The sequence below is a fragment of the Heteronotia binoei genome, chromosome 3 (assembly GCF_032191835.1).
Source record: "Heteronotia binoei isolate CCM8104 ecotype False Entrance Well chromosome 3, APGP_CSIRO_Hbin_v1, whole genome shotgun sequence".
Taxonomy (NCBI): domain Eukaryota; kingdom Metazoa; phylum Chordata; class Lepidosauria; order Squamata; family Gekkonidae; genus Heteronotia; species Heteronotia binoei.
Window position 1 is genome coordinate 181,806,816 of NC_083225.1, and position 22,158 is coordinate 181,828,973.

The following is a 22,158-nucleotide window of genomic DNA, read 5'->3' on the forward strand; positions in this document are numbered from 1 at the left end:
CTTTTCAGGGTCAATTCAAGATGCTAATTCTTACCTATAAAACGCTGTGAACACTTTCTTCCATTCTTGATTAGCTCAGAAGATGGCTCCTTCACTCATCCAATCCAGCCAATGTGGTAGATCCATGCCACACTGACCTTGCGATTAGGCTACTGTAATAAACTCTACAAGGGTCTGCCCTTGAAGTCAGATCAGAGTCTCCAGTGGGTACAAATTGCTGCAGCTTGGTTATTATTAGGAGCTAGGTAAAGTATGCAAATTACAACACACAAAGCCCTTTGTGGCCTTGGACCTTCTTGTCCTCCAGTCCACCTCTCCCATTTTGTTCCACCGGGACAGCTTTGCTCATCTGAGCAAGACCTTCTGAAAGTGCAACATCGATGGCTGCCTGTGCACAAGCACTGTTGTGCCACTCTTCCCCACACATATCTCTTACAGAATGGCCTGCCCAAGGAGATCAAGAAAGCTTCCATATTTCTGTCATTTTGCAAGGTACAGTTTCAGACGGACAGCTGCGGTAGTTCTGCTAGAGCAAGGGACAGCAGCCCGGGATTCCTCATCGTTTCAGATCTTCATCAGCCTTTATCTCTCAGTGTTTTATCCTGGAGCCTCAGTACAACATTCAGCAACTTGGATCAACGCATGTTAATTGCTCTTTCTGTTTCCGGCTCTCCAGAAACAGAAAGAGCAATTAACATGCTTTGATCCAAGTTGTTGAATGTTGTACTGAGGCTCCAGGGTAAAACGCTGAGAGATAAAGGCTGACGAAGGTCTGAAACTGTGAGGAATCCCAGGCTGCGGTCCCTTACTCTCTCGGAGACAAGCTGTCCTGGAGATTTGAGAACCCCACCCAAGTTGCTGAACATAAAGGAGAACAGCAGGAAGGCAGTTTCCTCTGAGGAACTGTACCTTATTATCTTCAAACAGCAGACAGTGTGGGGAGTGAAAAGAACTCTTTTTCCAGCTGTGTTTGTATTATGAGCATTTGTGAATTTAGTATCAGGAGTGGTTTATAAATTAGTAATGATGACTACTGCCACGCATGCATTTTGATAAATGTAGGTTGCATATACGCTATATTGTGTAAAAGTGTTATTGTTATTCTGGTGTTTTTTCACTTATTATTCACTTACATCGGAACCTGTTGATATTTACCATAGCAGAGCTGTCGTTGAAAGGGCAGCTTCTGTCAGAGCTCTCTCAGCCCCCCCTACCTCACAGGCTACTTGTTGGGGGGGGGAGGTAAAAGCAGATTGAGAGCCGCTCTGAGACTCAGAGCAGAAGGCATGGTATAAATCCTGTATCATCATCATCATCTTGAATTAACTTGATCTTGGTCACCAGCGACACATTTGTACACAAGAATCTTTTCTAGCGCCTTCACGGCTGCCCTTCTCCATCTCAGCCTCCTTCTGATTTCTTGGTTGCAGCTTCCCATTATGATCACGGTGGAGCCAAGGAATAGAAAATCGTGAACCGTTTCAACTTCTTCCATTGGCAGCCTTAAAGTTGTATAATTTTCCAGAATTCATTACTTTTGTCAAACTATTAAACACCACACTTGGGTTTGGGGGGGAGAAGAGAGACACAAGTTTTTAACAAAAATTTATTTGCATAATATGTCAAATCCAAAGGAATCAAAGAACTCAGCCAGGGAGCTTTCTTGTTTGTTTCCTTGGTTCAATGGCACAACAGTCATAATTTTATCTGTAACAAATTATCCATTTGTTCTTGTTACAGCTCCGCATTTTCAACAACAAAGAAAACACCCAGCCTGCGATTGACTACTTTTCAAGGGCTTTTAATTTTAAATAAAGTCCCAAAGATTTTACGAAAGCAGTGTTTTCCCATCGGCTTGGATTTGCAATTATTCCATCCGGATGTTCTTAGAAGGCTCACTCTGTTTTGATTCTTAAGACGCCATTTGTCTCCGAGCGCGCGTCAAGCGACTCGACTTTGGATTTATGTTTTCCAAAAGAAAGGATTCTGAGTTAGTCGTCTTTGGAAATTCTCGTACCTGGAAGAAAGAGAAGACACAAGTCAAGTATTTACTGTACATCAAGTCAAGTATTTACTGTATATCACCTGCTTTATTATGCTTTAGATTCAGATGCTGAACAAAAGGAAAATCACAAATTATGGGCATGATCTTCCCCTTTTTGTATGCCAAGAGGGTGTTCCCTGTAGGCTAGTTGAGGTGAGCCCACTCTTACCCTACCAATGGACTTTAACGGGAATATACCACTGTAAGAGATACAATACAGTTCCCCCAGCCATCCCACAAACTACAAGACCTTCCAATGAGCAATCTATGAGCCAAAGAGCCAGTTTGGTGTAGTGGTTAAGTGTGTGGACTCTTATCTGGGAGAATCGTGTTTGATTCCCCACTCCTCCACTTTCAGCTGCTGGAATGGCCTTGGGTCAGCCATAACTTTTGTAGTTGTCCTTGAAAGGACAGCTGCTGTAAGAGCTCTCTCAGCCTCACCTACTTCACAGGGTGTCTGTTGTGGGGGGGGGGGGAGGTAAAGGAGATTGTGACCAAAGTTCCCTCTAGTTAGTGTGAGCTAGCTCACATTTTTTAGCCTCCAGCTCACACATTTTTGTCTTAGCTCACAAAAAATGGCCCCAGAGCAAACTAATTTATGCAGTAGCTCACAACTTTAATTCTAGTAGCTCACAAAGTAGAATTTCTGCTCACAAGATTCCACAGCTTAGAGGGAACATTGACTGTGACCACTCTGAGACTCAGAGTACAGAGCGGGATATAAATCCAATATCATCATCTTCTCCATGTTTTGGGATCCAGCCTAAATGTTCCATGGATGGAAGATGAAGGAGACCTTCATCAGTTCAGCCAACTCAAAAAAGGCCCCTGACACCCTTCTGTTATTTCTGGGGAGTCTACCATCCCCCATTTCAGAGGACATTTTGAGCTGTACGGGGAGGGAGGAGTGAAGGGAAATCAGGTGGAAGAAATTTGATTAAATCACAAGGGTTTTCGCTGATTTTTCACGTAATGGTCAGCTGATATCGGGTTAGTATTGGTTGATTTGACCACATCAGGATTTTTTTTCTATCTTTGACAGCTAATTAAGGCAGGTGCAGAAATATTAGGTTTATTGACTTATGAATGAGACGAAGAGTTAAACCTGGCCTTCTAATCTTGCTTTAAAACGGAGGTGGCCAAACTGTGGCTTGGGAGTCACATGTGGCTTTCACACATATTGTGTGGCTCTCAAAGCCCCCACCGCCCCGTCGGCCAGCTTGGAGAAGGCATTTGTCTCTTTAAATCACTTCAACAAGCCAAGCTAGCCAGCAGTTTGGAAAATCCATTTAAAGTTAAAACTGCTTTCTTTCCACCTTTCCCTCCCCCCCCCCCTATCTTCCTTCCTTCCTACCTCCGACATTCATGTCTTGTGGCTCTCAAACATTTGACACTCATTCTATGTGGTTCTTATGTTAAGCAAGTTTGGCCACCTCTGCCTTAAAAAACAACAAGTGCATATCAGACATATTTCTAGAAAAAGAAGTGTAGGTTTTCATACCCTGCTTTTTTCTGCCTTATGGAGTCCCAAAGCAACTCACAATTGCTTTCCCTTCTCTCCACAACAGGCACCTTGTGAGGTAGGCGGAGCTGAGAGATTTCTGAGAGAACTGTCACTGGCCCAAGGTCACATCAGGTTTCATGTAGAAGAGAAGGGAAACCTGGTTCTCCAGATTAGAGTCTGACCCTCTGAACCACTATACCATGCTGTTTGGGTGCAGTTGTCTGATTATCTCCTCAGCCGTTAAAAACCAGTCACTTAAGAGGATGATCATGATTAAGTCAGAAAGGTATAGCACGAGATAAGTCTGCTGTTTTTCTATATAAATGAATTAATGCGATCAGCGAATCAGATTTCTCTGGATGAAACTCCCAGGAAAAACTGAGAGTGAGACTTGGGGTTTCATAAAAATTCATAAAAGCAGTTTAAAATAATCTGAAATCTGATCTGCTTTAAAATTCTACTTATTTTAATATGGTTGAGCATTACTAGAGTATTTGATATTACTGCAGGTTTATAGGTTAATTTCTCCATGCTTCAATTCTTAACTGGCTGAGAGCCAGTTTGGTGTAGTGGTTAAGTGTGCGGACTCTTATCTGGGAGAACCGGGTTTGATTCCCCACTCCTCCACTTGCACCTGCTGGAATGGCCTGGGGTCAGCCATAGCTATTGCAGGACTTGTCCTTCAAAGGGCAGCTGCTGTGAGAGCCCTCTCAGCCCCACCCACCTCACAGGGTGTCTGTTGTGGGGGGAGAAGATATAGGAGATTGTAAGCTGCTCTGAGTCTCTGATTCAGGGAGAAGGGCAGGGTATAAATCTACAAAAAAACCCACGCCTTGTCTAATAAAGAGAATTATTTCCTTTTTTTTTTCAATAAAAGATAGAAACTTGGAAGATTTTCTGCCTGGTTTGCTGGTGAGACCTCACAGAACAAAACTCCCAAACGTTTGTACTATCAACATTAAAGATTGCAAACAACCTTTGTCAGATAGATTCTGGAAACATAATAGCTTAATAATTGAAAGGACAATTCTTAAAAGAACTAATTGGCCCAGATTCCCCATTTGGATGCGACAGCATATGACCTCATTACAGCTGTGCTCGGTGGACCCAAAGAAATCCTTTCCTTGTTGGGAATTTCTGGCTAACTCCAAGTCAATGTATCCAGTGCTCAAATCTATTTTAGAATATTTTGATCCTGCCCTTGCATCAGGGTGCTCCAAGCCACATACGTAGGGTGCCCCTTCCTCATTCAGCCTCACAACAATTCAAGGAAGTAGGTTAGGCCAAGAAGAGCTATTGGTTGAAATCTGAATGCAGGTTCCCCCATATACTAGTCTCTTACGGAGCAGAGGTCCACCAGTGGCTCTTATCTTATAGATAGAAAATTCTGTCTGGGGCAGTGATACTCTGTATTCTTGGTGTTTGGATGGTAACACCGGAAGGGCATCTGGAGTTCAGGTCCTGCTGGTGGACCTCCTGATGGTCCCTGGGTTTTAGCCACTGTGTGACACAGTGTGTTGCACTGGCCTGATCCAACATGGCTTCTCTTATGCTCTTATGTCTGGGGCACTGATGCTCTGCCTTCTTGGTGCTTGGGGGGCAAGAGCAGGAGGGCTTCTGGAGTTCTGGCCCCACTGGTGGACCTGCTGATGTCACCTGGATTTTAGCCACTATGTGACACAGGGTGTTGCACTGGATGGGCCATTGGCCTGATCCAACATGGGTTCTCTTGCGTTCTAAAGTTCAAGTCCCAACTTGCAAACTTCTACACCTTGCTGGTTCTCATTTTCAGAACCAGCAAAGAGCATACACTCCATGCTTGGAGCCTGCTGTAGAACGGACTCCTGGATGATGATACGAAAGGCATACGGGAGGCTTTCGAAGGACCAGAAGCGGCCTCATATGTTGCCTAGAGCCCTGCAGTACTAGGCTGGGAGGGAGAAGTCTCAACAGGCATCTGCAGGATTTCCTCTGCCCTGGACCAGAGCGCAGAACCACAGGCACCGCCCTGAGCCCCTTGGGGGGAGAGAATGATAAAAGAACAGCCCGTTCATGAACCTTCCTGGCAGGCCATGAAGCTTGCAAGACACACCTGAACACATGAAGTTGCCTTACATTGAACCAGACTTTTTGCCCACCAAAACTCAGTACTGTCTACTCAAGAGTACTGGCAGCTGTTTTCTACGGTCTCCGGCAGAGGAAGTCTTTCATGCCACCCGTCACTTGCCTGGGTCACCTTCCTGGGACCCTCTGCATTCCAAACAAAGAGTATAAGAACATAACAGAAGCCATGTTGGGTCAGGCCAATGGCCCATCCAGTCCCACACTCTGTGTCACATAAGAACATAAGAGAAGCCCTGTTGGATCAGGTCAATTGCCCATCCAGTCCAACACTCTGTGTCACATAAGAGAAGCCATGTTGGATCAGGCCAATGGCCCATCCAGTCTAACACTCTGTGTCACATAAGAGAAGCCATGTTGGATCAGGCCAATGGCCCATCCAGTCCAACACTCTGTGTCACATAAGCCATGTTGGATCAGGCCAATGGTCCATCCAGTCAACACTCTGTGTGACATAAGAGAAGCCATGTTGGATCAGGCCAATGGCCCACCCAGTCCAACACTCTGTGTGACATAAGAGAAGCCATGTTGGATCAGGCCAATGGCCCACCCAGTCCAACACTCTGTGTGACATAAGAGAAGCCATGTTGGATCAGGCCAATGGCCCACCCAGTCCAACACTCTGTCACATAAGAGAAGCCATGTTGGATCAGGCCAATGGCCCATCCAGTCCAATACTCTGTGTCACATAAGAGAAGCCATGTTGGATCAGGCCAATTGCCATCCAGTCCAACACTCTGTGTCACATAAGAGAAGCCATGTTGGATCAGGCCAATGGCCCACCCAGTCCAACACTCTGTCACATAAGAGAAGCCATGTTGGATCAGGCCAATGGCCCATCCAGTCCAATACTCTGTGTCACATAAGAGAAGCCATGTTGGATCAGGCCAATGGCCCACCCAGTCCAACACTATGTGTCACATAAGAGAAGCCATGTTGGATCAGGCCAATGGCCCATCCAGTCCAACACTCTGTTTCACATAAGAACATAAGAGAAGCCATGTTGGATCAGGCCAATGGCCCATCCAGTCCAACACTCTGTGTCACATAAGAACATAAGAGAAGCCATGTTGGATCAGGCCAATGGCCCATCCAGTCCAACACTCTGTCACATAAGAGACGCCATGTTGGATCAGGCCAATGGCCCATCCAGTCCAATACTCTGTGTCACATAAGAGAAGCCATGTTGGATCAGGCCAATGGCCCATCCAGTCCAACACTCGGTGTCACATAAGAACATAAGAGAAGCCTTGTTGGATCAGACCAATTGCCATCCAGTCCAACACTCTGTGTGACATAAGAGAAGCCATGTTGGATCAGGCCAATGGCCCACCCAGTCCAACACTCTGTCACATAAGAGAAGCCATGTTGGATCAGGCCAATGGCCCATCCAGTCCAATACTCTGTGTCACATAAGAGAAGCCATGTTGGATCAGACCAATGGCCCACCCAGTCCAACACTCTGTCACATAAGAGAAGCCATGTTGGATCAGGCCAATGGCCCACCCAGTCCAACACTCTGTCACATAAGAGAAGCCATGTTGGATCACGCCAATGGCCCATCCAGTCCAATACTCTGTGTCACATAAGAGAAGCCATGTTGGATCAGGCCAATGGCCCATCCAGTCCAACACTCTGTGTCACATAAGAACATAAGAGAAGCCATGCTGGATCAGGCCAATGGCCCATCCAGTCCAATACTCTGTGTCACATAAGAGAAGCCATGTTGGATCAGGCCAATGGCCCATCCAGTCCAACACTCTGTGTCACATAAGAACATAACAAAAGCCATGTTGGATCAGGCCAATGGCCCATCCAGTCCAACATTCTGTCACATCGGGGCCAAAAAAAAAAAGAAACCAGGTGTCATCAGGACAAGAGGCTGCTGTATGCATTTGACTGCCGCTGCACTGAAAAGGCAGGCCTAATACTATCACTTTTGCTACGGTTCTCATTCAGCCTCCCAAGTGACCTTGCACCATTTAAGAATCGAGATGAGTTTTTCGTCTTACCATTTCAGAACTACGTTAGCAGGAATGAAAGCTTCAGACGGGTTTGGAGTCATCTGGGCCTGAGTGATGGCAAACGATGAAGCGAAGTTATAAAAATTGTCCAGCATCTTTTGTGTGAACTGAAAAGGACGGGGGGGGGGGGGGGGGAAGCAGTCACCAATTAGCACGTCCTCAGCCATTTCCAACATTTCACAAAAAGCATTTCACAAAAGGGACTAAAAGTGTAGTGAAGTGCACTTCTATGGAAGAGGAAGTATTAATTTTTTATCATTATATGCGGGCTTTAAGCTTGCAGGCTGCTTTCTGGATCACTGATCAGAAGGCAGGCTATTAACATCACACACACACACACAGAAAAACCCAATATGTTAGTATGAGAGAGAAGATGTGTTCAGACATCACAGTAATTGTGGTTTGCATCCAGCACTGATTACTTGTGAAATCTGAACGCAGATGACACAACAAACCAGAGTCTGCCAGTTAGCATCAAAGTGGATCTCACACTAGTAGTTGGTTTGTTACCTATTTTGTGCCAATTGTGGGGTGCTGTGCTCTCTAAATGCACAAGCCACAGTTTATTGAGTGGCTCTGCTCCTTTATAGTCACCTGAAAACAAAGATGACAAGACGGGGTGGGGTGGGGGGAATACCCTTCCCTCTGGGAAGTGGAGAAGAAGCAAGAAAAAGATGGGTCACAGTTGATTCACTGTAAGGATCAACCAGGTATCAACCAAGTACACTCTCTCTTACGAAAACATAAGAGTTTATTTGTTTTGATACAGGAGTCAACCCTCTAGTCAACCTTTATAGTCACCTGAAAACAAAGATGACAAGACGGGGGGAATACCTTTCCCTCTGGGAAGTGGAGAAGAAGCAAGAAAAAGATGGGTTACAGTTGATTCACTGTGAGGATCAACCAAGCACACTCTCTCTTACGAAAACACAGAGTTTATTTGCTTTGATACAGGAGTCAACCTTCTAGGTCAGGGGTGGCCAACGGTAGCTCTCCAGCTGCTTTTTGCCTACAACTCCCATCAGCCCCAGCCATTGGCCATGCTGGCTGGGGCTGATGGGAGTTGTAGGCAAAAGAACATCTGGGGAGCTACCGTTGGCCACCCCTGCTCTAGGTGGAGAAGAAGCAAGAAAGAGAAGGATTGAAGTTGATTCACAAGCCAGGAACTGTTATTCACATGTGGTTGACTAATTAGAAACTGTTGCACAAACTGTGGTTTATTGCAGAGCAGGTGTCAAGAAGCACCTTGAAGACCAACAAACTTTTATTCAGAATGTCAGCTTTCGTGTGCACGCACACTTCTCCAGATGAGGAATGAGGTACAATAAGCAGAGCTACATGTAGCCAGTGGGGCTTAGAATGCAAAGCGGTACAAAGTTAAAATCCCAATAGCAGAATAGTAAAATTTAACAAATTCAGGAAACCTTTGATCTGGGTTGCATTAGCGTGGGAAACCAATTAAACAGTAACATGTCAGAATGTGAGAATGTCTGAAGACGTGTGCAGGCACACGAAAACTTACATTCTGAATTGAAGTGTGTTGGTCTTCAAGGTGGCACTTGACTCCTGCTTTGTTCTACTGCTTCAGACCAAGACGGCTGCCCACCTGGATCTATCTGTGTGGTTCATTGTAGCATCTGAACCTGGCTGACTGTAACACCCTGCCCTGTTACTCATTATCAATTCCAGCTATTGAAAATACATGGTTGTATTTTAGCACTGGGGGGTGGTGTTCATGTGCCACTGCGATGTGCCAACTCCTGACAACCATACCTGCCATCTGTGACCTTTCTGGCAAGCCAGCAGTAACGACAGAATGCTTCTAAACGTGTAATTTGGGTTTTCTTTCAATCAGCAGGCCAAATCCCCAGCTTAGCCTGGGCTCGTCAGAGCTTGGAAGACGATGATATTGGATATATATCCCGCCCTCCACTCCGAATCTCAGAGAGGCTCACAATCTCCTTTATCTTCCTCCCCCACAACAGACACCCTGTGAGGTAGGTGGGGCTGAGAGAGCTCTCAAAGAAGCTGCCCTTTCAAGGACAACTCTTGGAAGAAGCTAAGGTTGACCCAAGGCCATTCCAGCAGCTGCAAGTGGAGGAGAGGGGAATCAAACCCGGTTCTCCCAGATAAGAGTCCGCGCACTTAACCACTACACCAAACTGGCTCTCAAAGTCGGTTAAGGGAAGCTAAGAAGAGTTGGCTGTCAGTACGTGGAAGGGAGACCACCAAGGAAGACTGGAGTCGCTGTGCAAATGGAAAACCACCTCTGCCCATTCTCTTACCAGGAAAGCCGTGTGCATGGGGCCGCCATGAATTGCTTGAGACTCAACAGCATGTTTTTCTTTATTTCTATCATGGCAGAACCCAGGCTCTTTTGTAAGAGCGACTGGTGGGGTATATGGGATGAACGGATGAGAATCATTGCTCTAGAACACACGTCAGAAATACTCCCTCTAAGATGTGGAGTCTTGTGAGCAAAACTGCTACTTTGTGAGCTACGGACCTTAAAGGTGTAAGCTACTGCATAGATTAGCTTGCTCTAGGGCCGTTTTTCCTGAGCTGAGACAAAAATGTGTGAGCTGGAGGCTAAAAAACGATGAGCTGGCTTGCACTGACTCAGCTTAGAGGGAACACTGCATGTCAGCATCACCCTGAAGCTGCACACTGCAAGAGGAAGAGGCCCAGGCCATCTTTCACCTGGCCACCGGGAGATCTTTGAGGTACTCTGGGAGCACCTGGGACACAATCTGAAAATCACTGCTGACAAATAAAGCAAAGATGATGATGATGATATTGGATTTATATCCCACCCTCCACTCTGAATCTCAGAGTGGCTCACAATCTCCTTTACCTTCCTCCCCCACAACAGACACCCTGTGAGGTGGGTGGGGCTGGAGAGGGCTCTCACAGCAGCTGCCCTTTCAAGGACAACCTCTGCCAGAGCTATGGCTGACCCAAGGCCATTCCAGCAGGTGCAAGTGGAGGAGTGGGGAATCAAACCGGGTTCTCCCAGATAAGAGTCAATGCACTTAACCGCTACACTAAACTGGCTATACCAAAAGAGTGATGCTGACAAAGGTGCATGCTCAGTGTATCATATATACAATCATTCAAAGGTGTTTTAATAAGTCAATGTGGTAAAGGGCTTAGATTGTCAGACTAGGATCTGGAAGATCCAGGTTCCAATCCCCACTCTAACATGGAAGCTTGCTAGATGACCCTGGAGTGGTCAGTACTCTCAGCCTAACCTACAACCCTGACCTGGACAGCCCAGGCTAGCCCGATCTCATCAGATCTCAGAAGCTATATGGAGCAGAGGTCCATCAGTAACTATTAGCCACAGCGTATTGTTGGAACTCTCTGTCTGGAGCAGTGATGCTCTGTATTCTGGGTGCCTGGGAGGGTCAACAGGGTGAGGGCTTCTAGTGTCCTGGCCCCACTGGTAGACCTCCTGATGGCACCTGGTTTTTTGGCCACTGTGTGACACAGAGTGTTGGACTGGATGGGCCATTGGCCTGATCCAACATGGCTTCTCTTATGTTTTTATGTTCTAAGAAGGTTTGGCCCCACGGCATGATGCAGAGGCAGACAATGGCAAACTGCCTCTGAAGCATCTCTTCAGTTTGGTGTAGTGGCTAAGTGTGCGGACGCTTATCTGGGAGAACCGGGTTTGATTCCCCACTCCTCCACTTGCACCTGCAAGCATGGCCTTGGGTCAGCCATAGCTCTGGCAGAGGTTGTCCTTGAAAGGGCAGCTTCTGAGAGAGCCCTCTCAGCCCCACCCACTTCGCAGGGTTTCTGTTGTGTGGGAGGAAGTTAAAGGAGATTGTGAGCCACTCTGAGATTCAGAGTGGAGGGCAGGATATAAATCCAATTTCCTCTTCTTCTTGCCTTAAAAAGAAGTCTTAGCTCACCACACCGTGGTGCATAACACTAAAAGAGCTGGAAGTTCAGGTTGCCAGACGACCTTAGGATCTCCAGGCTATACTACACACAATTCCATACGATAATTATTATTAGCCTAACTCTACCTCACAGGATCATTCTGAGGATAAAACGAAGGAGGAGAGAACAACATAGTAAGATACTTTGGGTTCCCAGCAGGGAGCAAAGGAGAATTTTTAAAAATCTAGACCCCTGGTTCTTAATCTTTTTGAGGTTACAGACCCCTCTGAGAATCTGATGAAAGCTACAGACTCCCAACCCCCCAGAAAAATTTCATAGCGAGGTGATGATGACAGTTGTACATTTCCTGAACATGTACAGTAACATCCTAGGCCCTCCTACACTTGCTTGGAGTGAAACTTAATAACATGATTAAGAACGTTTCCCACAAACGGAACTTTCAAAGCCAACTTTGTTCTGCTCCCTCAGACCAACATGGCTACCCAAGCTGAACAATTTTCAAAGTAATGGGAAGGAAATCGGGGGGAGGGGAGGAATCATTTTGTGCCTTGGGCTGGCCACACACACACTCAAATTTAGAGGGGGGGAAAAACCATTCTCGACGATCCCTCGAAACCCGTCCGTGGACCCCAGGTTAAGAATCCCTGATCCAGACCAACAAAGAGGCTGTTTGCCAACAGTGGGTAGAAACAAAAGGGCTTCCCAGTTACCTCTGTGAATGAATTGACTGATGATACAGCTGCGCTCGCTACGGGGGTTTGCTGAGTCAGGAGTTCTAGCAGCTCCACAGAAATCCCAATCTGGGCTACGGTTGGCGTTTGACGGATATTCATGGCTCCAAAGGGATGCTGGCTGCCTTTCCCTAAAAATAAAATTAATTTTAAAAAAAAAAAGACATCACAGGTGGCCCTAAAGCATCAACCCTGTCTCTCTGAAGAAGCACAGTGCTGGACCCATCCTAACAAATGCTGAATCAAAACATCTTTTGGGGGGAAAGCACCGGGTGTTTCACACACCCTAAATAACGTGCTTTGCAACTGGATTCTTACTGTGCAAGAACAGCAAAATCCACTTACAAACAGTCGCCATGTGAAAGCACCCAACGTATTTCAAAACCACAGTCGTTAGCACCGGCTGAAGCTGCGGAAGGGCTAAATTAAGCTGGCTTTGAAGAAGGAAAATAAAATATGGGCACTCAGGCACAAACAGAAGTGTGAGAAAGCTGGAAGGGTGGCTGTGTCTTAACGGTAGAGCCTCTGCTCGGTATGCAGAAGGTCCCAGGCCCAGTCCCCGGCATCTCCAGCTAAAAGGGTCAGGCAGGAGGTGATGTGAAAGACCTCCACGTGAGACCAAGAGTAGACTATATTAACCTCAATGAACTGATGGTCTCAATAGTCATGACTCATCCTGAGCTTAACCGTTATCATTTGGATGCGAGTTTTACCGGAATTGTGAATTGTAAAGCACAGTGCATTAAGAAAAGGGCTGCAAAAATGATTTGGAGTTTGAGACAGAAGACGTGACAGAGCATCTGCTTGGCATGCGGAAGGTCCCAGGTTTGATCCTCGCCATCTCCAGCTAAAAGGACCAGGTAATGGGTGATGTGAAAGACCCTCTACCTGAGAGCTGGAGAGCTCCTGCCGATCTGAGTAGACGATACTGATGGACTAATGGTCTGATTCCGTTGAAGGCAGCTTCATATGTACCTGTAGTTTTGCTTCAGAATCATAAAATCATAAAGAGTTGGAAAGGACCTCCAAGGTCATCTACTTCAACCCGCACCAGGGGTCCCCAACCTCCAGGACATGGACCGGTACCAGTCTGTGGCCTGTTAGAAACCGGGCCTTGAGCTGTATAATTATTTCACTATATATTAAAATGCAGTAACACTAATAAGATGACATATGAAAATATGAAACTGCCTTCTACTGAATCAGACCCTCGGTCCATCAAAGTCAGTATTGTCTACTCAGACTGGCAGCGGCTCTCCAGGGTCTCAGGCTGAGGTTTTTCACGCCTACTTGCCTGGACCCTTTTTAGTTGGAGATGCCGGAGACTGAACCTGGGACCTTCTGCTTACCAAGCAGATGCTCTACCACAGAGCCACCGTCCCTCCCTATGACATTGGATTTATATCCTGCCCTCCACTCTGAATCTCAGAGCAGCTCACAATCTCCTTTACCTGCCTCCCCCACAACAGACACCCTGGTGAGGTGGGTGGAGCTGAGAGAGCTCTCCCCAGAAGCTGCCCTTTCAAGGACAACTCTGCGAGAGCAATGGCTGATCCAACGCCATTCCAGCTGATGCAAGTGGAGGAGTGGGAAAATGTAATAATAATAAGACAACTATGACACTGGATTTATATCCTGCCCTGCACTCCGAAGAGTCTCAGAGCGGCTCACAATCTCCTTTACCTTCCTCCCTCACAACAGACACCTTGTGTGGTGGGTGGAGCTGAGAGAGCTCTCCCCAGAAGCTGCCCTTTCAAGGACAACTCTGCGAGAGCTATGGCTGACCGAAGGCCATTCTAGTGGAGGAGTGGGGAATCAAACCCGATTCTCCCAGATAAGAGAGTCCACACACTTAACCACTAAACCAAACTAATAGAAATAAAGTGTACGGTTGTATAATCCCAAAATCATTGCCCCACCCCAACGCCACCTTCCACAAAACCGGTCCCTGGTGCCAAAAATGTTGGGGACTCCTGCGCTGCACAATGCAGAAAATTCACAAATACCTTTCCCACACACATGCATCCCCAGTGACCCCTGCTCCGTACCCAGAAGATAGCAAAAAAAAAAAAAACCCTCCAGAACCCCTGGCCAAACAGGCCTGGAGAAAAATTGCTGACTGACTCCAAAGCGTCAAATCAGCACTTCCCCCAGCAAACAGAAGGGACGGGGAGGGACGGTGGCTCAGTGGTAGAGCATCTGCTTGGGAAGCAAAAGGTCCCAGGTTCAATCCCTGGCATCTCCAAAAAAGGGTCCAGGCAAATAGGTGTGAAAAACCTCAGCTTGAGACCCTGGAGAACTGCTGCCAGTCTGAAAAGACAATACTGACTTTGATGGATGCGCTATTTTCATTTTGGAGGCAAATATACAGAAATCATCACCTGCTACAAAGAACCGTGGCTCTAGCCTCCATGCAATCCAAGCAAGCGGAGGGAATGAAGAAACAGAGCGATTGCTCTTTAAATACGAACATTTAAATACGAGCAGTGGAAGGGCATGGTCAATGATTGTTGGTTCGAGTCAACATTGTTAAAATTGCAACACTTGTGCTTGTGAATTCAGACTGTTCAATCAGGTTTATTCATTCATAAATCGGTTTTACTGTTTGCGTTATTTTGGCCGTAAGCCTTGTGCTTTTTTTCAGTTCCGGTCATACACGGCTTTCCTTTTTGATTGGTGACCTTAAGCACAGCACCTGTTTCTTTAATACCGTGACGACAGCACATTATGTCAACCATTCCCACCAGGCCAACTCTTTCCTCCTATTTGTTTGAGAAGATCTGTAAGAAAAAGTGAAGTATCTCCCAGAGTTCCAGTTCCCAGGGCAAAGCACGGCTCTGCGAGATGGGAGCACTAGAAAGCCATGACAAACAGAATGGAATCTCCCCGTCCTTACCGGATTTTAAGCCAGAAATTTTGAAGATGGCACTTGGTTTCTCATTTGTCACGAAGCCTAGCAGCTGCCACACCGCCACCCCGTTCTCGTCGGGAAAGCAGAAGTAGACTGACCCACCCATGCCCTCGGGAAAAGGCACGGTCCCCAGCATGAAGACCACCACGTGGTTGATGCTTTCATAGTCGGGCAAGTCGAACACAAACTTGTCTTCCGCTACCTGCTGGGCGGCTGTCTGCACCTACAAAATGAAACCTGGTTACTGCTGTGAGCTCCTGCCACATCTACAAGTCACTGCTGCTCATCAAACGGCAATCTTTTCTAGACTCTAAATCGGAGGTGTCAAACGTGTGGCCCGGGGGCCCAATCGGCCCCCCAGAGTGCTCCTATCAGGCCCTCGAGCAACTGGCTGTCATCTGCTTCCTTCTCCCCCTCTCTTGCTTCCTTCTGCATAACAGTTTGCTTTGCCAGACTCTCTCAATCGCACAACAGAGCTACTGAGTCAAGTCTCTCTTCCTTCTATTGCCTGAGGGTCCTCCCCCTCCTGGTCCCCTGGGGAAGGAAAGAAAGAGCCAGAACTTCCTTTGCCCAGTTCCCTGGATCCCATGGGAGAAATACAAAGAAAGTACCTTTAAGACCGTGTGCTAATGTTTTAAGGTTTTTTTAAAAAAATATTTGTGTTTGTCTGTGTCCTTTATAAAGTTTATATCTCTGCTACCTAATCATAAATAGGTACACACATGGCCCAGCCCAACCTGACATGGCTCGGCCCAACAAGGTGTAATTTATGTCAGATTCGGCCCTCATAAAAATGAGTTCGACACCCCTGCTCTAAACAGAATAAAATAAATAAATAGTGGAATGAAAGAGCTTGGGAAAGTGTGCCTTGACTCACACAGGAAGCCAGTCACACTACTTGGAAAAAATAAGAACTACCTGGAAGGCCTTACATGAACACAAAATGCTGCCCCTACCCTGAATCAGACCACTAAGAACATAAAAACATAAAAGAAGCCATGTTGGATCAGGCCAATGGCCCATTCAGTCCAACGCTCTGTGTCACACAGTGGCCAAAAAAACCAGGTGCCATCAGGAGGTCCACCAGTGGGGCCAGGACACTAGAAGCTCTCTCACTGTGCATCACTGCCCCAGAGAGTTCCATCAATACGCTTTGGCTAATAGCCACAGACCTCTGCTTCACATGTTGATCCAATCCCCTCTTGAAGCTGTCTATGCTTGCGGCTGCCGCCACCTCCTGTGGCAGTGAATTCCATGTATTAATCACCCTTTGGGTGAAGAAGTCCGTCCTTTTTATCCGTTCTAATCCGACTGCTCAGCAATTTCATTGAATGTCCATGAGTTCTTGTATTGTGAGAAAGGGAGAAAAGTATTTCTTTTTCTAACTTCTCTATCCCATGCATAATCTCATAAGCCTCTACCATGTCACCCCGCAGTCGACGTTTCTCCAAGCCAAAGAGCCCCAACCACTGGTCCATCAAAGTTGGTATTGTCTACTTAGACAGGCAGAAGCTCTACAGGGTCACAGGTAGAGGTCTTTCATATCACCTCCTGCCTGGTCCTTTTTTAACCTGAGATGCTGGGTGTTGAACCTGGGACTTTCTGCATGCCAAGCAGAGGCTCCAACACTGAGCCACCTCCCCATTCAAATCAAAGGCAGAGTTACAGTGATACAGTTAGCAGCCCCTCAAGGAGCTGACAGTGTGAGCCAGTGCTTACACACTGTGAAAAAGGCCACAAAAACGATCTGGTGGTTTGACACTGCTGTAAACAGAGAAATGTGTTTAAGAAACCAGTTATTAGTTTAAGAAGCTAGTTATGACTGACTCATGATTTTCATGGGTGAGTTTAAGAAACTAGTTATGACTGTCGCATGATTTTCATGGGTGAGTTTAAGAAACTAGTTATGACTGTTGCATGATTTTCATGGGTGAGTTTAAGAAACTAGTTATGACTGACTCATAATTTTCATGGGTGAGTTTATTTATTTATTTATTTATTTATATTAAGATTTATACCCCGCCCTTCTCACCTAGGTGTCTCAGGGCGGCTTACAACACAATAATTAAAACAATTTCAATTTAAACAATTAAACAATTAAAATACCATTAAACCATAATTTAGTAAAAACAAGATAGAGTAAAAACCGGCGGCCTATAGATACATTTTTTCATCCAGGATGTTTTGCATTGTCAGTTGATATCATAGGCCTGCTGGGTGTTGAACCTGGGACTTTCTGCATGCCAAGCAGAGGCTCCAACACTGAGCCACCTCCCCATTCAAATCAAAGGCAGAGTTACAGTGATACAGTTAGCAGCCCCTCAAGGAGCTGACAGTGTGAGCCAGTGCTTACACACTGTGAAAAAGGCCACAAAAACGATCTGGTGGTTTGACACTGCTGTAAACAGAGAAATGTGTTTAACAAACTAGTTATGACTGACATGATTTTCACGGGTGAGTTTAAGAAACTAGTTATGACTGACATGATTTTCATGGGTGAGTTTGAGAAACTAGTTATGACTGTCGCATGATTTTCATGGGGAGTGTATACTGCCATCCCAGCCTGTTTTATAGGCTAGAGATTTGCTTTAAAAATGTTGCACGCAACAAAACTGAGCAGTGTAAAATTTGTGGCAGGCAGGGTATGAGCTTTCACACCCTGCCACAAATTTTGTTAGTTCTTAAGCTGCGACTGGCAGGGCCATAGCCAGGATTTTAAAAGTCAGGGAGCTTTTTTAAACGTCAGGGGGCACCCTTTCCCATCCACTGCAGGGCTTGCCACTTCTCAGAAGCTTTATGGAGTAGGGGCAAAAGCTAGAGGCTCTGAAAGTGGCTAAGTCGATCCAGCCAACCCTAAAAATGTTGAGTCAAGAAGGGACTGTCCTTTGCGTGCATGCGGGGGGTGAGGGGGACTCCACCTCCCTCTCCCCCACCCTGGCACTTTGCAGCCAGCAGCTGTATCTGTCCCTCTCCCATGGCCCATTCCACATGGCTTCCTCCATCTCCCTCATCTCCGCCTGCCGCTTTTGCTGCTGCAGTGCATTGTGCCCTGCTCAGCTCTCCTGGATCCAGCTGACAATGATGATGCTTCACTGGCTTAGCCATGGCAAAAAGAAAAGAAAAAAGCAGGCTGCATCCCAGTGGGCCTTCTGGGAGTCAGGGGGCCCGGCCTGGAAGTCAGGGGGCAGTGCCCCCACAGGCTACTGGCCTCTTGCACTTTTCTACTGCTACAGGCAGATTAACACGGCTACCTGTTTTGTTCTAACAAAACTGAGCAACGGCTAGAAGGAAGCATGCCACGTTTGCGATATCTTACTCCTTTCACGCATGTCCCCACTCTGCCATTCACAAACACACAGATGCTAATTCTGAAACATCAGTCTGGTTTGTCGTCCTGAATATGCCAGTTTGCAAAAGGTGAGAGAAAAGAGCAGCAGTAACCAGATGACAGTATTAAAATCTGAGAGTCGACAAAAGATAAAGAGCCTGTGGGGATCAAATAAATCTATCAAATATCTGCTGGAACAGAGCAGTGGTCCATCTGGTCCAGCATCCTGTCTCACATAGTGGCCACCAATGTTCCCTCTAAGCTGCAGAGTCTTGTGAGCAAAAATTCTACTTTGTGAGCTACTGGCATTAAAACTGCAAGCTTCTGCATTGATTAGTGTGCTCTGGGGTCATCCTTCCTGAGCTAAGCCAAAAAATGTGTGAGCTAGAGGCTAAAAATCTGAGAGCTAGCTCACACTGACTCAGCTCAGAGAGAACACTGTTGGCCACCAGTTCCTCTGGATGGCCAACAACACGCATAGAAGCTAAGGCCTTCCCCTGATGTTGCCTCCTGGATCTGGGATTCAGAGGTTGACTACCTCCGAACACAGCGGTTCCCTTCAGTCACCATAGTTAGCGGCTACTGACAGGTCTGTCCTCCATGAATCTGCCTAATCCCCTTTTCAAGCTGTTTATTTCTGCGGCCATCACTAGATGCTCTGGCAGTGACTTCCACATTTAAATCACTCATTATATGACGAATTATTTCCTTTGGCTTGTCCTGAATCTACTAACCATCAGTTTCATTGGTGCCCTTGAGTTCTAGTATTTTGGGAGAAGGAGAAAAAAAAATTATCTTTGCCAATACTCCAATTTATAAACCTCTATCGTGCTCCCCCCCCTTAGCCTTCTTTCTCCTAAACTGAAAAAGTCTCAGACTCTTTAGCCCAGGGATGTCGAACTCATTTCTTATGAGGGCCAGATCTGACATAAATGAGACCTTGTTGGGCCAGGCCATGTGTATAGCTATTTAAAATTAAGTAGCAGAGGTGTAAACTTTATAAATGACACAGAAAAACACAATTAAAGATTTTTTTAAAAAACCTTAAAACATTATCACTCTTTGGTCTTAAAGGTGCTTTCTTTGTATTTCCCCCATAGGATACAGAGAATGGAGCAAAGGAAGCTCTGGCTCTTTCCTTCCTTACGCAGGAGGGGGGGAGCCTCAGCCAATAGAAGGAAGAGAGATTTGGTTCAGTAGCTCTGCTGCATGATTGAAAGAGCCTGGAAAAACAAGTTCTGCCTCTATTTTCTCCATTGGCTGAGGCTCCTCCCTTGGGGAGAAGTGGGGAAGGGAGAGCTTGCTTTGCCAGGCTCTCTCAATTGCACAGCACAGCGAATGAGCCAAGCCTCTCTTCCTTCTATTGGCTGAGGCTCCCCCCCCCCAGTCCCCTGGGGAAGTAGGGAAAGAGCCAGAGCTTCCTTCGTCCAGGTCCCCAGATTCCCATGGGAGAAATACAAACATAGCATTTTTAAGACCAATGAGTGCTAACATTTAAAGCATGTTTCAATTTTTAAAAATTGTGTGTGTCCTTTATAAAAATTTATATCTCTGCTAATCTTAAATACGTACACACCTGGCCCAGCATGGCTCGGCCCAACCCAACAAGGTCTCATTTATGTCAGATCCAGCCCTCATAACAAATGAGTTAGACACCCCTGCATCTAGACAATAACATTTACTTTGGGATATTTCTGGGCTGCTTTTCACTTCGAACTCAGAGAAACTTCTAGACAATAACATTTATTTAGGAAGTTTATGTTGTTTTTATTCTAGAACGACAAATTCTCCTTCATTTCTAAAGAGACTCCCCCCCCCAGCAAGGGGGGGCGCCCAGGGGTTGCCATGGAAGCCAACTCTCCTTCCCCCGCCCTAGCAACCAGCCGTTCCCAAGGCAACTCTTGCCCCCGTTTCCATGGAGACCGCTCCCCCACCCGCTCCGTCCTCTACCGCCACTCACCAGCCGCCCGGCCACCAAGCAGCCAAACATGGCGGTGCCGCCCCCTCAACGCCTCTGGCCGTGACCTCTTCCAGGCGGCGACCAACTCACTCGCCTAGGCGAGCACTTTCGTGCCCTCTGTCACCCCACCCCGCCCCCAGAAGTACATCCGGGGCAAGCGGAAGAAAGGCCATAAGTCATTTTTTAAAGGTCCGCAGCCTTAGGAAAGGACTACGTGTCCCAGAATGCATCTCGGTAGCTTCAGGAGCACTTCTGGTCTGAAAGGAAGCGGCCGCATCATAGAAATAGGGCTAGAGTGGCATCCCGACAGATGTCGAGCCCTAGTTTTTGCCTGAAGTTGAGGGTGTTTGCTGTGTTATGCATTTTATTCACTTAATTTATACAGTTTTCCTTGCCAATGGAAACCTAAACCGGCTTGCCCCATTCTCCGCTCCTTCATTCACTTTTTTGCGTGTTGGAGATGCCAATCCTCAGGTGGGAGCAGGGAATCCCCTGGTTTGGAGGCCCTCCCCTGCTTCAGGGTCATCAGAAAGCAGGGGAGGGAAGGGAAATGTCCACTGGCACTCCATTATTCCCTATGGAGACCAATTCCCATAGGGTATAATGGATCTGTGGGTATCTGGGACTCTGGGAGGCTGTTATTTGAGTTAGAGGCACCAAATTTTCAGCATAGCATCCAGTGCCTCTCCTCAAAACACCCTCCAAGTTTCAAAAATATTAGACCAGGGAGTTCGATTCTATGCACCCCAAAAGAAGGTGCCTCTATCCATTATTTCCTAATGGAGGGAAGGCATTTAAAAGGTGTGTGGTCCCTTTGAATGTGATGGCCAGAACTCCCTTTGTTCTGCTTGTCACACCCTTGCTCCTGGCTCCACCCCAATGTCTCCTGGCTCCATCCCCAAAGTCCCCAGATATTTCTTGAACTGGACATGGCAGCCCTAGGCTTGCTTCATTCTCCTCTCCTCCATTTTATCAGTGGTTTATTTTTATGCATGTGAATTCTGCAATCTAAATGGACACAGGCAGATCTAGTAAAATGGCCTGTAGCAGTGCATTGTGGGTACTGTTGCCTTCGTGTCTGGGGAATTCTTTTACTGCACCAAGTTCCCCACTGCCCTTTGGATAAAGATAGTATTTCCTCGTCTTCCTACTATGGCCTGTTTTGGAAAATACTGGAGACTTTGGGGGTTGAGCCGGAAGATGGCGAGGTTCGGAGAGGGGCCTCAGCAGGGTACAATGCCACAGACTCCACCCATCAAAGCAGCCATTTTCTCCAAAGGATAATATATATCACAAGTACCGATGTAATGATAATATACTGAAAAATAAACCAGTAAAAAATGCCACTTTCACACTTAGTGTGTACATGCATTGTTTAGTGCAATTAATAAGATACAAGTTTATAAACATGCATGAATAATGCAGCTACTCAAAGCTGAAACACAGAACCCAAACACAAAGTGTCCTTTTCTCCCAAGCGTCCTTGTAATAAGCTTTAATCATCAGGCAGCTGGCGCTTTTTTTCAGTTCATAAGTCCACAATTTGAGTGGAGTCTACGTGTTCAGCTATGAAAATCAAACAGAGAATAAGGAATCGTATATCCCCAGGATTTTCCACGGTTTCGT

General features: G+C 46.5%; 1 protein-coding gene across 1 annotated transcript; it reads right to left on the reverse strand.

The window, feature by feature from the left end:
- Window positions 1-1,592: 1,592 nt before the first annotated feature.
- On the reverse strand, window positions 1,593-20,790 carry HIKESHI (heat shock protein nuclear import factor hikeshi). Its single transcript, XM_060234972.1, has 5 exons — window positions 20,533-20,790; window positions 15,230-15,467; window positions 12,313-12,464; window positions 7,682-7,800; window positions 1,593-2,017 (listed from the first exon to the last, which is right to left on the reverse strand). Exons 1-5 carry the CDS (start codon window positions 20,560-20,562, stop codon window positions 1,963-1,965), a joined length of 594 nt encoding a protein of 197 aa, XP_060090955.1. The 5' UTR covers window positions 20,563-20,790; the 3' UTR covers window positions 1,593-1,962.
- Window positions 20,791-22,158: the final 1,368 nt, after the last annotated feature.